Raw genomic sequence first — 12,543 nt, forward strand, 5'->3', positions numbered from 1 at the left:
TATCCCACCCCTCTAGGTGGTCACAAACCACCGACCTGGTCACCCTGTGCTATGTGGCTGCTTCCCACTAGCTATCTATTTTACATTTGGTAGTGGATATATGTCCATTCCACCCTCTCACTTTGTCACAGCTTACCCTGCCACCTCCCCATATCCTCAAGTCCATTCTCAAGTAGGTCTGTGTCTTTATTCCCATCTTACCCCTAGGTTCTTCATGACCTTTTTGTTTATATTTTTTCTTAGATTCCATATATATGAGTTAGCATAAAGCATTTGTTTTTCTCCTTCTGACTTACTTGACTGTATGACAAACTATAGGTCCATCAAACTCACTACAAATATCTCAATTTCGTTTCTTTTTATGGCTGAGTAATATTCCATTGTATATATGAGCCACTTCTTCATACATTCATCTGGTGATGGACACTTAGGTTGCTTCCATGTCCTGGCTATTGTAAATAGAGCTGCAATGAACATTTTGGTACATGAAGTTTTGAATTATAGTTTTCTCAGTGTATATGCCCAGTAGTGGGATTGCTGAGTCGTATGTGAGTTTTATTTTTAGTTTTTTAAGGAGCCTCCATACTGTTCTCCATAGTGGCTGTACCAATTCACATTCCCAACAACAGTGCAAGAGTGTTCCCTTTTCTCCATACCCTCTCCAGCATTTATTGCTCCTAGATTTTTTTAATGATGGCCATTCTGACCAGTGTGAGATGATATCTCATTGTAGTTTTGACCTGCATTTCTCTAATGATTAATAATGTTGAGCATTCTTTCATGTGTTCATTGGCAATCTGTATATCTTCTCTGGAGAAATGTCTATTTAGGTCTTCTGCCCATTATTGGATTTTTTTTTTTTGAGCTGCTTGTAAATGTTGGAGAATAATCCTTTGTCAGTTGCTTCATTTGCAAATATTTTTTGCCATTCTGAGGGTTGTCTTTTGGTCTTGTTTATGGTTTCCTTTGCTGTGTAAATGCTTTTAACTTTCATTAGGTCCCATTTGTTTATTTTTGTTTTTATTTCTATTTCTATAGGACGTGGGTCAAAAAGCATCTTGCTGTGATTTATGTCATAGAGTGTTCTGCCTATGTTTTCCTCTAAAAGTTTGATAGTGTCTGGTGTTACCTTTAGATCTTTAATCCATTTTGAGTTTATTTCTGTGTATGGTGTTAGGGAGTGTTCTAATTTCATACTTTTACATGTACCTGTCCAGTTTGCCAACAACACTTATTGAAGAGGCTGTCTTTTCTCCACTGTATATTCTTGCCTCCTTTATCAAAGATAAGGTGACCATATGTGCGTGGGTTTATCTCTGGGCTTTCTATCCTGTTCCATTGATCTATATTTCTGTTTTTGTGCCAGTACCATGCTGTCTTGATTACTGTAGCTTTGTAGTATTGTCTGAATTCAGGGAGCCTGATTCCTCCAGCTCCGTTTTTCGTTCTCAAGATTGCTTTGGCTATTCAGGGTCTTTTGTGTTTCCATAGAAATTGTGAAATTCTTTGTTCCAGTTCTGTGAAAAATGCCAGTGGTAGCTTGATAGGGATTGCATTGAATCTGTAGAAGATTGCTTTGGGTAGTAGAATCATTTTCACAATGTTGATTCTTCCAGTCCAAGAACATGGTATATCTCTCCATCTATTTGTATCATCTTTAATTCCTTTCATCAGTGTCTTATAATTTTCTGCATACAGGTCTTTTGTCTCCTTAGGAAAGTTTATTCCTAGATATTTTATTCTTTTTGTTGCAATGGTAAATGGGAGTGTTTTCTTAATTTCACTTTCAGATTTTTCATTAGTGTATAGGAATGCCAGAGATTTCTGTGCATTAATTTTGTATCCTGCTACTTTACCAGATTCATTGATTAGTTTTAGTAGTTTTCTGGTAGCATCTTTAGGATTCTTTATGTATAGTATCATGTCATCTGGAAACAGTAACAGCTTTACTTCCTCTTTTCCCATTTGGATTCCTTTTATTTCTTTTTCTTCTCTGATTGCTGTGGCTAAAACTTTGAAAACTAAGTTGAATAATAGTGCTGAGAGTGGGCAACCTTGTCTTGTTCCTGATCTTAGTGGAAATGGTTTCAGTTTTTCACCATTGAGGACGATGTTGGCTGTGGGTTTGTCATATATGGCCTTTATTTTGTTGAGGAAAGTTCCCTCTATGCCTACTTTCTGAAGGTTTTTTTTTTATCATAAATAGGTGTAGAATTTTGTTAAAAGCTTTCTCTGCATCTATTGAGATGATCATATGGTTTTTCTCCTTCAATATTTTAATATGGTGTATCACGTTGATTGATTTGCATATATTGAAGAATCCTTGCATTCCTGTAATAAACCACACTTGATCATGGTGTATGATCCTTTTAATGGATCAATCCAAGAAGAAGATATAACAATTGTAAATATTTATGCACCCAACATAGGAGCACCACAATACATAAGGCAATTACTAACAGCCATAAAAGGGGAAATTGATAGAAACACAATCATAGTAGGAGACTTTAACACCCCATTTTCACTAATGGACAGATCATCCAAAATGAAAATAATTATGAAAACACACACTTTAAATGATACATTAAAGAAGATGGACTTCATTGGTATTTATAGGACATTCCATCCAAAAACAACAGAATACACATTTTTCTCAAGTTCTCATGGAACATTCTCCAGACTAGATCATATCTTGGGTCACAAATCAAGCCTTGGTTAATTTAAGAAAATTGAATTTGTATCAAGTATCTTTTCTGACCACAGCACTATGAGAGTAGATATCAATTACAGGAAAATATCTGTAAAAAGTACAAACACATGGAAGCTAAACAATAAACTAATTAATAACCAAGTGATCTCTGAAGAAATCGAAGAAGAGATTAAAAAATACCTAGAAACAAATGACAATGGAGACAGGTGACCCAAAACCTCTGGATGCAGAAAAAGGAGTTCTAAGAGGGAAGTTTATAGCAATACAATCCTACCTTAAGAAACAGGAAACATCTCAAATAAACAACCTAACCTTGCACCTAAAGCAATTAGAGAAAGAAGAACAAAAAATCCCCCAAAGTTAGCAGAAGGAAAGAAATCATAAAGGTCAGATCAGAAATAAATGAAAAAGAAATGAAGGAGACAGTAGCAAAGATCAATAAAACTAAAAGCTGGTTGTTTGAGAAGATAAGTAAAATTGATAAAGCATTAGCCAGACTCATCAAGAAAAAAAAGGAGGAGACTGAAATCAATAGAATGAGAAATGAAAAAGGAGAAGTAACAACTGACACTGCAGAAATACAAAGGATCATGAGAGATTACTACAAGCAACTCTATGCCAATAAAATGGACAACCTGGAGGAAATGGACAAATTCTTAGAAATGCACAACCTGCCCAGACTGAGCCAGGAAGAAATAGAAAATATGAACAGACCAATCACAAGCACTGAAATTGAAACTGTGGTTAAAAATCTTCCAACAAACAAAAGCCTAGGACCAGATGCCTTCACAGGCGAATTCTATCAAACATTTAGAGAAGAGCTAACTCCTATCCTTCTCAAACTCTTCCAAAATACAGCAGAGGGAGGAACACTCCCAAACTCATTCTACGAGTCCACCAAGACACCGATACCAAAACCAGACAAAGATGTCCGAAAGAAAGAAAACTACAAGCCAATATCACTGATGAACATAGATGCAAAATATTGGGCACTTTAAAAAAACATTCCCTTTTTAACAGTGAGGAGACTAAGACTTGTATATATTTAACTGCCTTGCCTAATCAAAGTCACATAGTTGCAAGGCTGTGCTCAAAGCCTGTTCTGTAGGTCTCCACAACCCATGTTCTTTTTAATTTTTTTCCATTGTCTATTTTAAGGAGAATATATATGTTCTGAAATAGAGGGTCAAATATAATAATGAACAGATGCTGAGGTACCTCTGTGCATGTGTAGCTTTCTGAGTGATGTGACCTCTGCATATGCTTTCCTTGCTGGTCAATCAGATATAAGGGACAGAGGCAGGCCTCCCAGTAGACATCAGGCACCTTTACTCATGTTTCCTGTGGGATAGAACAAAGGACTCTTTGAGTCCCTTTTTCTATCTCCAGAATAGAGGATAACTTTTTTATTAGTGTTCCTACCAATATTTGAAGCCACAGGCTCATAAGCCATCAGAACTTGAAGGGCAATAATAATAGTAATAATGACAACAGTGAGGATGATTATGACAACAGCAATTGCTAATATTCTCTGAGTACCTCTATGTGTCAGGCACCATTCTCAGCCTTTTAAGTGTATAATTTCCTTTAGTCTTCATCAGTCACATGAAGTAGGGGGTGTTACTATCCCAATTTCACAAAGACAAGGAGACAGAAAAACGTTAAACCCTTAGGTTATACAGTTATAAAATATTAGAGCTAGGATCCAAATCCAGGAATACTGGTTTCCAATTCATACTCCTAACCACTGGACTCTACTGCAAATATGCTGTATATGCCTTTTTTTTTTAACAAGAATCAACCGTATTTAATTTAAAATATTACAGCATATATTTCCACAAAAGGTGCAAGCTGTGGTATCTCACTGCAATTCCAGTCCTAGGCGTACACCCAAAAGGACTGAAAATATATGTTCATACAGAAATGTGGATGCAAATGTTCGTAGCAACACCATTCACAACGGCCAAAAGGTTGAAACAACCCAAATGTCCATGAACCGATAAATGGATAAATTAATGTGATATACTCACACAATGAATATCATTCAGCCATTAGAAGGAATAAGACATGCTACAACATACATGAACCTTGAAAACTTTATGCTGAGTGAAAGAAGCCAGACATAAAAGGCACTATGCCTTTTTGTTTTTGATGAGTGACTCAGACCTCAGGGTGGGCAAAGGATTTGTCTAAAGTCATAATGGAAAAGCCTGGACTAGAAGTCAGTACTCTCTACTTTGTCATCTTGTTGTTAGCAATATTTTTCTTTGAATTTGACTTTTGGTAGCACCCAAGAATCTCCAAATGCTTATTGAATAGTCATTTATTCTTTCAGCTTCTCCGTATAGTCGAGAGGACACATACCAGCTTACTGGTTTCCCAAGTAGGGAAACTGAGTCTAGAATGGCCTTAACATCCTATCTAGTCGACAGCATCTGCTTTTATGTTTGTTGCCCATTTGCTTGCTCTCCTTCCTTCTGGCTTCAGGATTCAGCTGCGTAGCTGTTTATACAAAGATTTCTAGACTTTCTAGCCCCATAAAATATATCCAAAAGGTTGAATGTTTCTTAGAAGAAGGTAAACTTGAAAGAATCCAGTGACCAAAGCCAAGTCCTGGTTTTCAATTGATTCTGGCTTAAAGATCATTTGGGGGCTTTCGGGTTTTTTTTTGTTTTTTTTTCTTTTTTTCTTTTTTTACTTAAGGGTTTAGTCTTATTTGAATATTATAATTTGAGTCTGTGAAGAAAAAAAATTGGCATGAGTCGATAGGTGGTCACAATGCTCATAAGCTCCCGAGGACACGCAGAATTCAGAATTCCTTTTCATTAACTGATGACGATGTTAGCTAATATCCCTAGTTCAGTAGCAAATCCTGTAAAGTGTAATTATGTCCAAACAGCTAAAGAGCAGGAAAAAGAACGATTCATTCTAGTTAATGAATTGCTTTTTTTTTCTTTCCTTTTTTAAGGAGTACTTTAATGGAATAAGAAACAGAAGGACAGGTAGAACAGGAATCTCATGATATTAGAACTGGGATGGACCTCCCAGCTTGTCTGCTCCAACATTTTTATGGATAAAGAAACTGAGGAACAGTGACTTTTCCACTGAACTCTCTTGTAATTGCTCTTATCATTTCATTACTCTGAGAGAGGTCTCAACATAGAAGGAGTGAGAGTAAGCATCTCATAATGGCACAACTACATGGAGAATGGAAGAGACCTTATACCTGCAGTAATATGGTCAATCCCCAAATTCCAGTTTGGTTTTGAAGGTCTAAAAAGAACAGAGTATACCAAATTGGGGTATCTCTGGGTATGTAGTTATAGTTACTGCAAGTAAATAAAATAAAATTGGATTTGAAGTCATCTGCCATGCAGAAGAGGCCTTATAGTGTATTAGTTAAGAAAGAAAATGGCTGCTGGACCAAAATTCCTAAATTGAAATCCTGGCTCTATATTTACCCACTGTGTGAACTTAGGTAACCTCTCTAGGTGCCTCAGTTTCCCCTTCTATAAAATAGGGATTACTATATTTCCTGCTTTATAGCCTTCCTGTGTAGATTAAATGAATTAATACCTATAAAGTACTTAGAAAAGAACCTGGCATCTGGTGAGCATTCAATAACTATTAGTTGTCATTGTTATTCATAAGATTGCTTAAATCAGCCAAAAGGCCTCCTCCCTGTGGCTGAGCCATTGTGCATGTTGTTGACTTATTTCCAACTGAAATGCTCCTTGGACATCCTATGTGGTAGAAGCAGCAAGCCATCTTCCTGACAGATGAACGTGCCCATAATGAACATGCTCAGAACCCCTAGAGCCCAGACCAAATGGCTGGCTTCCAAGAGAGAGAGGCAGGGCGAGCCTCAGTTTGGCTCAAGCACAGTGGGGCCAGTTTAAGTGTGTATTATCGTGAGGTGTCAGTATCTGCCTTCCTATTTCCTTGTCTAACTCTGGCATGAGGCCACCAAGGTACCACCTCCACCAGTGTCTCCAAAGTTACTGTTCTCTAAGTTCCATTGTTTTTCTGAGTAAAAAAGATTATGAGAAGTTGGAAATCTATATGCCTGTGCCTGCTCAGTCTGATATCTCCCAGGGCTGAGAGGGACCGTAGATCACAAGACTCCATTCTCTCAGGTGACTTTTCTGCTCTCAACTTGTCATTTTTTCCTTAGGCCAGGAACCATCACTCTGCAAGCCCTTTCAGAAGCTAACAGAAGACTATGGATGGAGGCCATGGATGGGAAAGAACCTGTAAGTTATCCTGGGGAAACCTCAGCAACATAATCCAGTATATTTGTCGCTCTAGTGGTAGCAGTGGATCCAGGATAAGTAAATGGTGATAGATCTTTGATACTCAAAATTTTAGAGGTAGAAGGAATTGTTGAGTTGACATTTCTTGTTTAACAAGTTAGGCAGCTTGAGTTCCAGAGAGGGTGAAAGACTTCTCTAGGATCACTCTCAGAAAGGCTTCACAATGGGCCTAGAATCCAGGTCTCTCAGCTTCTTGCTCTGGTCTTAGATTATGCAGCCACGCCCACAAAATCTTCTTAAAAAAGAAAATTAAGGGCCTCCCTGGTGGCGCAGTGGTTAAGAGTCCGCCTGCCGATGCAGGGGATACGGGTTCGTGCCCCGGTCTGGGAGGATCCCATATGCCGCGGAGCGGCTGGGCCCATGAGCCATGGCCGCTGGGCCTGCGCATCCGGAGCCTGTGCTCCGCAACGGGAGAGGCCACAACAGTGAGAGGCCCACATACCGCAAAAAAAAAAAAAAAAGAAAGAAAAAGAAAATTAAGCCTTTTTGCAGTTTATAACATTAATATGTATTCATATATAAGGATGGAAAATAATTTCCATGGTTGTGAACAAGCATTTATTAAGATTTTATTCAAAATGGTTTTGCTGCCCCTCCCTTACATCCCCAAGTCAACTTGTTCTCTTTAAGGGCAGGAGATGGCATTGTCATCCTATATCTCAGGATGCACCACTCCATTTAGAACACTGTTACATATGATGACAAGTAATACTTTTAAAAGGCTAGTGATTATCATAGAAAGATCAATATGAACAGTCAGAGGTCACTGAAAAGCATTTTCTCTCTTCAGTATCTTCTGTGTAGGTTTCTTCTCGTGGCATATGAAATAATATCAGCTTCCTAGTGTTGGAATCCCAGAAGGCTAGATTTGGATCTGGTTCTGCCATTCAATGATTCTGTGACCTTGAGATAGTTATTTAATCTCTGAGACTGTTCTCTTAAGTAAAATGGCTTTCATAATTTCTGTTGTACCTACCTCGCAGAGTTGATTTGAAAAATCAATTGAAAGCCAGTTTGTCAACCATAATGTACTATATTAGGTTGAGGTGCTTCTGACTGGTCTGAAGTTTGGGTACAAACCTACTGAAATTCAACAGTGTTTGGATACAGTCCAATCTTCTTGCTTTACGCAAGGCAAAAACTTGCTAAGAGAGGAAATATATTACAGGGCTTTCTTTCTGTGTGTTTTCAGTGCCTTGGAGACTAAAGAGGAGTGCCCAGATGCCAGATTGCATTAATAGCAACCAAGATGGTAGCAGGAGAGAAGTGTTGTTGTGAGGACTGTCATCCAGAAAATAGGCCAGGGCCTTTCTCCCCTTCCTCCCCTCCCAGAAACCTGGAGCTTAACTATTACATGCCTGTGATAATTTCTTTGGGAGGATAGTAGGAAGCTCCGCAAGGCATTTTATTCTTTTTTGTTGTTGTTCATAATTCTTTCTTTTTACTTTTTAAAATTGAAGTATAGTTAATGTACAATATTGTAAGGCATTTCACTTTTAATTCCCTCTCCTGAAATTGCTCTCCCTTTAGGGTTTTAAAAATCAAAGGATACAGATGGCTTTTTGTGGAGAATGATGTTAGAACATGGGCCCACTGCATGTGGATCCTTACCAACTTGATTATGAGAGACGTTTCACAAATATCTTGTTTATAGCAGTGGTGAAAAGGGGCTGGCCAAGCACAGAAACCTCTTTCACTGAAATATCCATTGGCATACACACATAGGGAGAAAATTTTCTTTTAAAAGGAGAGCTTGTTAAAGCAAACTATACAAATGGCATATAGAGGACTTATTTCCTGCAGCCTCACATTACTAATGTTGTCACTGCTTTATTAACCCCCCCAATCACTGATCTCATACATAGTATGCTTGCCTTTGCTTAAAGTGTCAAAGAAGATCAGGACTTGAAGGAACATCTACTCCAACCCTGATCATTTTAGAGATATGAATTTTGAAGTCTAGAGAATGAAAAGGACACGCCTAAGTTTCATAATGAGGTAGAGGTAGAGGTAGAGCCAAGATTAGACTTCAAGAGTCAAGGATCTCCTCTTTGGTCTCTCACATAGCTATCACAATGCATACTTCAAGATGGCTCAGAGAAATCTTGGTGAATGCATGGATCTCTTTCAGATGGGCACTTGCCTTTCTACAAGGAAACACCCATTAAGGTCTCTGGGTGGGGAGGTTGGTATTAGGAATATTTAAATTTTACCATCAATGCCAATTACCCAGGTATCTATGAGAAAATCACTTTCTTTCTCTCATGCTCCATCAGAAAAATTCTCTAAGCTTTACATAAGTAAATGTCTAAGATGAGTAGGCTACAACTGCAGTGAACTGTATGAAATCCAGTGTAATCTTTAGGGATTGTTAATCCAACTGTTCCTAGGGCCCTAGGCAAAGATGATTCTGTTTAGCCCACTTTCTTTCTTGTTAAAGCCTTAAAGTTGCTAATACTTTTGATGGCTTATTTGGGGAAAGATATTTAGTATTTGCTGTACTTACCTATAGTGATTCACAATAACCATGGCTCTTTCTGTCTCATTTTTTGTAGATCTATCACAGCCCTATAACGAAACAGGAACAAAGTGAGTTAAATTTCTGATCTACTGATATTATGAACTGTTAGCTCTCCTAATCACAGTAAATTCTATCATCAATGATATGTAATATTGATGCAAGTGTATTTGTGGATACCTCTGTATGGAATGAAATTCAGGCCTATTTTTTTAACTTTTTTTTATTAGTTTCTGCTTTATAACAAAGTGAATCAGTCATACATATACATCTGTTCCCACATCCCTTCCCTCATGCATCTCCCTCCCTCCCACCCTCCCCATCCCACCCCTCCAGGCGGTCACAAAGCACCGAGCTGATCTCCCTGTGCTCTGCGGCTGCTTCCCACTATCTATCTACCTTACGTTTGGTAGTGTATATAGGTCCATGCCTCTCTTTCGCTTTGTCACAGCTTACCCTTCCCCCTCCCCATATCCTCAGGTCCATTCTCAAGTACGTCTGTGTCTTTATTCCCGTTTTAGCCCTAGGTTCTTCATGACATTTTTTAAAAATTCCATATATATGTGTTAGCATATGGTATTTGTTTTTCTCTTTCTGACTTACTTCACTCTGTATGACAGACTCTAGGTCTATCCACCTCATTACAAATAGCTCAGTTTCGTTCCTTTTTATGGCTGAGTAATATTCCATTGTATATATGTGCCACATCTTCTTTATCCATTCATCCGCTGGCATTTCTCCAAAGAAGATATACAGACTGCCAACAAACACATGAAAGAATGCTCAACATCATTAATCATTAGAGAAATGCAAATCAAAACTACAATGCGATATCATCTCACACCAGTCAGAATGGCCATCATCAAGAAATCTAGAAACAATAAATGCTGGAGAGGGTGTGGAGAAAAGGGAACACTCTTGCCCTGCTGGTGGGAATGTGAATTGGTACAGCCACTATGGAGAATAGTATGGAGGTTCCTTAAAAAACTAAAAATAGAACTACCATATGACCCAGCAATCCCACTACTAGGCATATACCCTGAGAAAACCATAATTCAAAAAGAGACATGTACCAAAATGTTCATTGCAGCTCTATTCACAATAGCCCGGAAATGGAAACAGGCCTATTTTTTTTAAAAGGTGTTTATTGATTGAATTAAGGAAGTCACTTTTTCTTAGCTTATGGGTGGGATAGTAGTAATAATATAAAGTAACACATTATATCCTGCTTTTTCTAGACACATGATAGAAATTTTGTGCATTACCAGCCTCACATTTCACATTTGATGTAGCTCATGCTTAAAGCAGACATAATGCAAAGGGTCAAGTAAAAGCATTTTGTGTTATAAGAGTAAAAACTCTAACCACCCTCTCCCCTGAATGAGGAATCTTTCCACCTAAGGCTGATTGAAGAAGAGCAACCAAACCCCTAGTTCTCTCACTGAAGTCTCTTAGCAAGATTACTGAATGCTTGGTAGGTGAGGCTTATTACAGCAGAATCTAACTCTGCTTTCTTTTGCTTTAAACAGTGGAGCTGAACGAAGTGGGGTTCAAGTTTGTTAGGAAGTGCATCAATGTCATTGAAACCAAAGGTAAGATATGAACCATAGCCTTAGCAGTGTTTGAATCTGGTAATTCATTTTTTTAAACATGGTTTTATTATTTATTTATTTATTTTTATTGACATACAGTTGATGTACAATATTATATGTTACAGGTATACAACATAGTGATTCACAGTTTTTAAATATTATACTCCATTTATAGTTATTATAAAATATTGTCTGTATTCCCTGTATTGTACAATATATTCTTGTAGCTTATTTATTTTATACATAATAGTTTGTACCTCTTAATTCCCACCCCTATTTCACCCCCTCCTCCCCCCAACCCCACTGGTAACCACTAGTTTGTTCTCTATATCTGCGAGTCTGTTTCTTTTTTGTTATGTTCACCAGTTTTATTTTATCTTTTAGATTCTACCTGTAAGTGATATCATACAGTATTTGTCTTTGTATGATTTACTTCACTTAGCATAATACACTCCAGGTCCATCCACGTTGCTGCAAATGGCAAAATCTGGTCATTCTGAATTTTTCCTGGGCAATTTCTCTAAAGGAACAATGATATCATCTATTAGTCAGGATCCGTTTTAGGAAAGGAGACTGTTTATAAACCTTGAGTACTAGACACAATTTTTAAAATTCCCTCAGATTGTAAATCAGTGGCATTTGACCATGTTGGATAATTTGTGGTTTACTGCTTTTAAAGATAAAGAACTTCAAATGGCTTATAAAATATTCTCAAATACTATCTGGCACTCTTCAAGTAGTGTTACGATAGTTCCATCCTAAATAAACAAGAGTTCAGTTTCTGCCACAATACATATTGATTTAAAAATTCTGGGGGGCAAAGTTAAATTCAGGCAAATGTGGCATCAGCATTCTTCCAGGTTGACGATAATCTCTTGTTTCTCTCAGAATATTTTGAATGTAGGCAAGTGTAGTGTATGAGCCAGGCCTCTTTTTTTTTTTTTTTTTTAAGTTTCTTCAGTCTTTCTCCATGCAAAAAAATGGCTGTTTGCTTCACATCTGCCACACTCTAGGCCTCTCTTACTTTATACCACTGCTCAGGGGCAATTTGAAGGTTCATATTTTCTCCTTTATCAAATAAACCCTAGTTCCTTGACAAGATGGTAACACCATTCTCAGCCATCTGCTGCTACTCACCTGAGCATTTTCTTCTATTTACTATAGAGTGTGTTCTTTTCTGCTCAGGTTAATGAGGGCTTGGTACAATCCAAATGAAAGTATGAAAAGAATAATTTTCAGAGATGTTTCAGGACTGTTCCCCTATTGCAGGGGAGGGCTGAAGAGATTGGAGAGAGTAGGGAGACCCTTTCCTGTTTGAACTGACTCCATTGTGTAAGTACCTACTTTCTCTACCCTGAGGGAGATGAAAGCTCTAGTTATATAAATAAAACTGACTTGGTTTTCTTTTCC

General features: G+C 37.8%; 1 protein-coding gene across 4 annotated transcripts in view; it reads left to right on the forward strand.

Moving 5' to 3' along the window:
* The window catches only part of OPHN1 (oligophrenin 1), a 646,402-nt gene that overhangs the window by 378,376 nt on the left and 255,483 nt on the right, over positions 1-12,543 (forward strand). For all 4 annotated transcript variants that reach the window (XM_060086644.1, XM_060086647.1, XM_060086645.1 and 1 more), the window contains 3 exons: positions 6,885-6,963; positions 9,579-9,612; positions 11,071-11,133. In XM_060086644.1, the coding sequence (XP_059942627.1) occupies positions 6,885-6,963; positions 9,579-9,612; positions 11,071-11,133 (176 nt within the window). The remainder of the gene's footprint in view (positions 1-6,884; positions 6,964-9,578; positions 9,613-11,070; positions 11,134-12,543) is intronic.

This window comes from Mesoplodon densirostris, chromosome X (assembly GCF_025265405.1).
Source record: "Mesoplodon densirostris isolate mMesDen1 chromosome X, mMesDen1 primary haplotype, whole genome shotgun sequence".
In the NCBI taxonomy this organism is placed as follows: domain Eukaryota; kingdom Metazoa; phylum Chordata; class Mammalia; order Artiodactyla; family Ziphiidae; genus Mesoplodon; species Mesoplodon densirostris.